This window comes from Leuciscus leuciscus (assembly GCF_965113295.1).
Source record: "Leuciscus leuciscus genome assembly, chromosome: 5".
NCBI classification, from domain to species: Eukaryota; Metazoa; Chordata; class Actinopteri; order Cypriniformes; family Leuciscidae; genus Leuciscus; species Leuciscus leuciscus.
In genome coordinates, this window is record NC_138729.1 from 52,537,236 (window position 1) to 52,539,735 (window position 2,500).

At 40.6% G+C, this 2,500-nt stretch overlaps 1 protein-coding gene across 1 annotated transcript in view; it reads left to right on the plus strand.

Moving 5' to 3' along the window:
- prdm12a (PR domain containing 12a) overlaps positions 1-2,500 on the plus strand; it is a 9,057-nt gene that overhangs the window by 5,829 nt on the left and 728 nt on the right. Inside the window, exon 5 of the mRNA XM_082171286.1 lies at positions 1,080-2,500. This exon is cut by the window's right edge and continues 728 nt beyond it. Coding sequence (XP_082027412.1) covers positions 1,080-1,504 — 425 coding nt within the window. The 3' untranslated portion in view covers positions 1,505-2,500. The remainder of the gene's footprint in view (positions 1-1,079) is intronic.

Genomic DNA, 2,500 nt, shown 5'->3' on the forward strand with positions numbered 1-2,500 from the left:
GTGTGTGTGTGTGTGTGTGTGTGTGTGTGTGTGTGTGTGTGTGTGTGTGTGTGTGTGTGTGTGTGTGAGTAATTGTGTGTTCCTGGATGTTAAGCTGATAAAAATCACAGCAATTACAGAGATAAACTCATTATGTTTTCTTAAGCTTTATTGCTTAATTAGTCCGAGTTTAAGAGCTTGAGGAAAGAATGCGATCAGATGCTTATCTGTCGATCACGTGTGCACGGGCGCGCTCTAGTGGTGCATCATGGGATCGCAGCCCACAAATGTGTTTGGGAATTTGTCCAGATGTTAATTTTTGATCTAACATAAAAATATACATTGTAATTAATAGTGAAATAGTGAAATTTTGTTGCCTATTTTTTCGGCCCTGTAGTGGTGCATCATGGGATTGCAGCCCAGACTTGATATCCACTCATAATTTAGACTGTCATAGTGTTTGGGAATTTATTTTTGCCACTTTCATATCATGCTTTATTATTCATGTGGTAAACTATGATCTAACATAAAAATATCTAACACAGCTCGTTAAATAAACACACTGAGTGTGAACATTCAAACCTTCTAACAGCGTGTTTTGTATAAAAACGTGTTTTTGCTGTTGTTGTTTTTATAGTGAAATTGACTTTTCAGTGTCGTTTTGTAGCCTATTTTTTGGGGAAAGTGTTTCACTTTACCAACACACTGCATGGCTAACATTATAATATAGTGAAGAATTTTTTTTTTTCTTTTTTTTTAAAATAGTGTCGTCATTATTCTCCTTTTTTTGCTTTTAAATGAAATTTACTTATTGCCAAATTTAAATAAAAATCAAATTGAATCGAATTCTCTAAAAAAAACATGTTAACCCTGTTAAACCCATGTGTTAAATGAAACAAAGATTATTGGAGAGTTTTATAAGAAAATATCTTTAGTATTTCTACTTCAAATTTTAACTTTTATTTATTTATTTATTTCTATATTTATTTTTTTGCACCATGCATGAATTTTTATTTAATAAAATTTTTTATTAAATGCTTGAAGAAAAGAAACAGAAAAAAACCCCACATTAACAACATGGTCTTCATTCTCCTCCACAGAAGACGCACACGTATGTGATCCTGCATCTTCCTCACTGCCCTCCTCTTCCTCTTCGTCAGCTGTGAGTCGCATGCGTTGCGTCATCTGTCACCGCGGCTTCAACTCGCGCAGCAACTTGCGCTCGCACATGCGCATTCACACCCTGGACAAACCCTTCGTCTGCCGCTTCTGCAACCGGCGCTTCAGCCAATCATCGACGCTCCGGAATCACGTGCGCCTCCACACGGGCGAGCGTCCGTACAAGTGTCACGTGTGCCAGAGTGCGTACTCACAGCTAGCCGGACTCCGCGCGCACCAGAAGAGCGCGAGACACCGACCAAACGGCGGGAACTCTGAGGCCGGACAACCATCGTCACCTCCGGTGCAAATACCAACAGTTTCCCATCATTCACTTCTCCACCACATCCCTACAATGGTGCTCTGAGAGACAGACACAGCAGAGTCCGAGTAAATGCACTTTAACCTTCCCGTCTCTCTCTTGAAGTGACTGCAGTTCATCGACTGGCCACTAGAGGCCGGCTGCAGAAGAGAGTCAGTCCCATAGACCTCCATGTTAAAATGCCCAACTTTACAGCAGAAAAAAACATGTTTACAGCCTGGTACAAAAAGTGGTTTTGGTCTATATAGTTAATCTTGCCCTTCATCACGACTGTGAGGGGCGTGATTTTTTAAATAAATCATCCGTTTAAATTATATTAAGCCTTAAAGTTCTGCATAATTAAGGGCGTGGCCACTTGAGTGACAGGTGGATTGTCGCTGATGTCACTGCTAGCCGTTTGTCTGCTGTCTGTTAGCGTCACGTCACTTCAGCTAATCCGCCTTTTTGACCATTTTCATTTATCCGGGAGTGACGCGCAACCAAGATGGCGACGGCCGGCTCCGCCCACTTTAGGGCTCCGCCCACTTTGGGCTTCAAAAATGCTCTTCAGAAACACTACGAGTCTGGAGAGTTTGTTATTCTCACTGCCAAAACTCTAGAAAATGGTTCTTGACTCAATTTTAAAGGGGCTATATGTAAGACTTTTTGTGTATTAATCACTTTTATTGCCAATGTATGAACAGCTTGTAACGACACTTAAAAAACGACTCGACTTCCTGAAAGCCTGTCCACTGATTTATATGTGAAGGACTCGGGAATGTTTTTGGCGGGAAAATCTCAGATGTGTGTTTTCCACCGAGAGCATCTCTTCTGTTCACTGACACATGACACTAATGCTTATACAATGTTCAGGATAATGCTGAAAGAGCCGTTCTGGACTGTAGTGTCAATGTGTCGTGCAAAGAAAAGAGATTCATTCAAACTACAGTCTCACAGAGTCAGATCTATATAGTCTATAGTCTCAGATATACTTTATAATCAAACTATCATAACAGTGTGATTTTAATGAGCTCATCTGTCGAGAACATCTCCACATCTCTA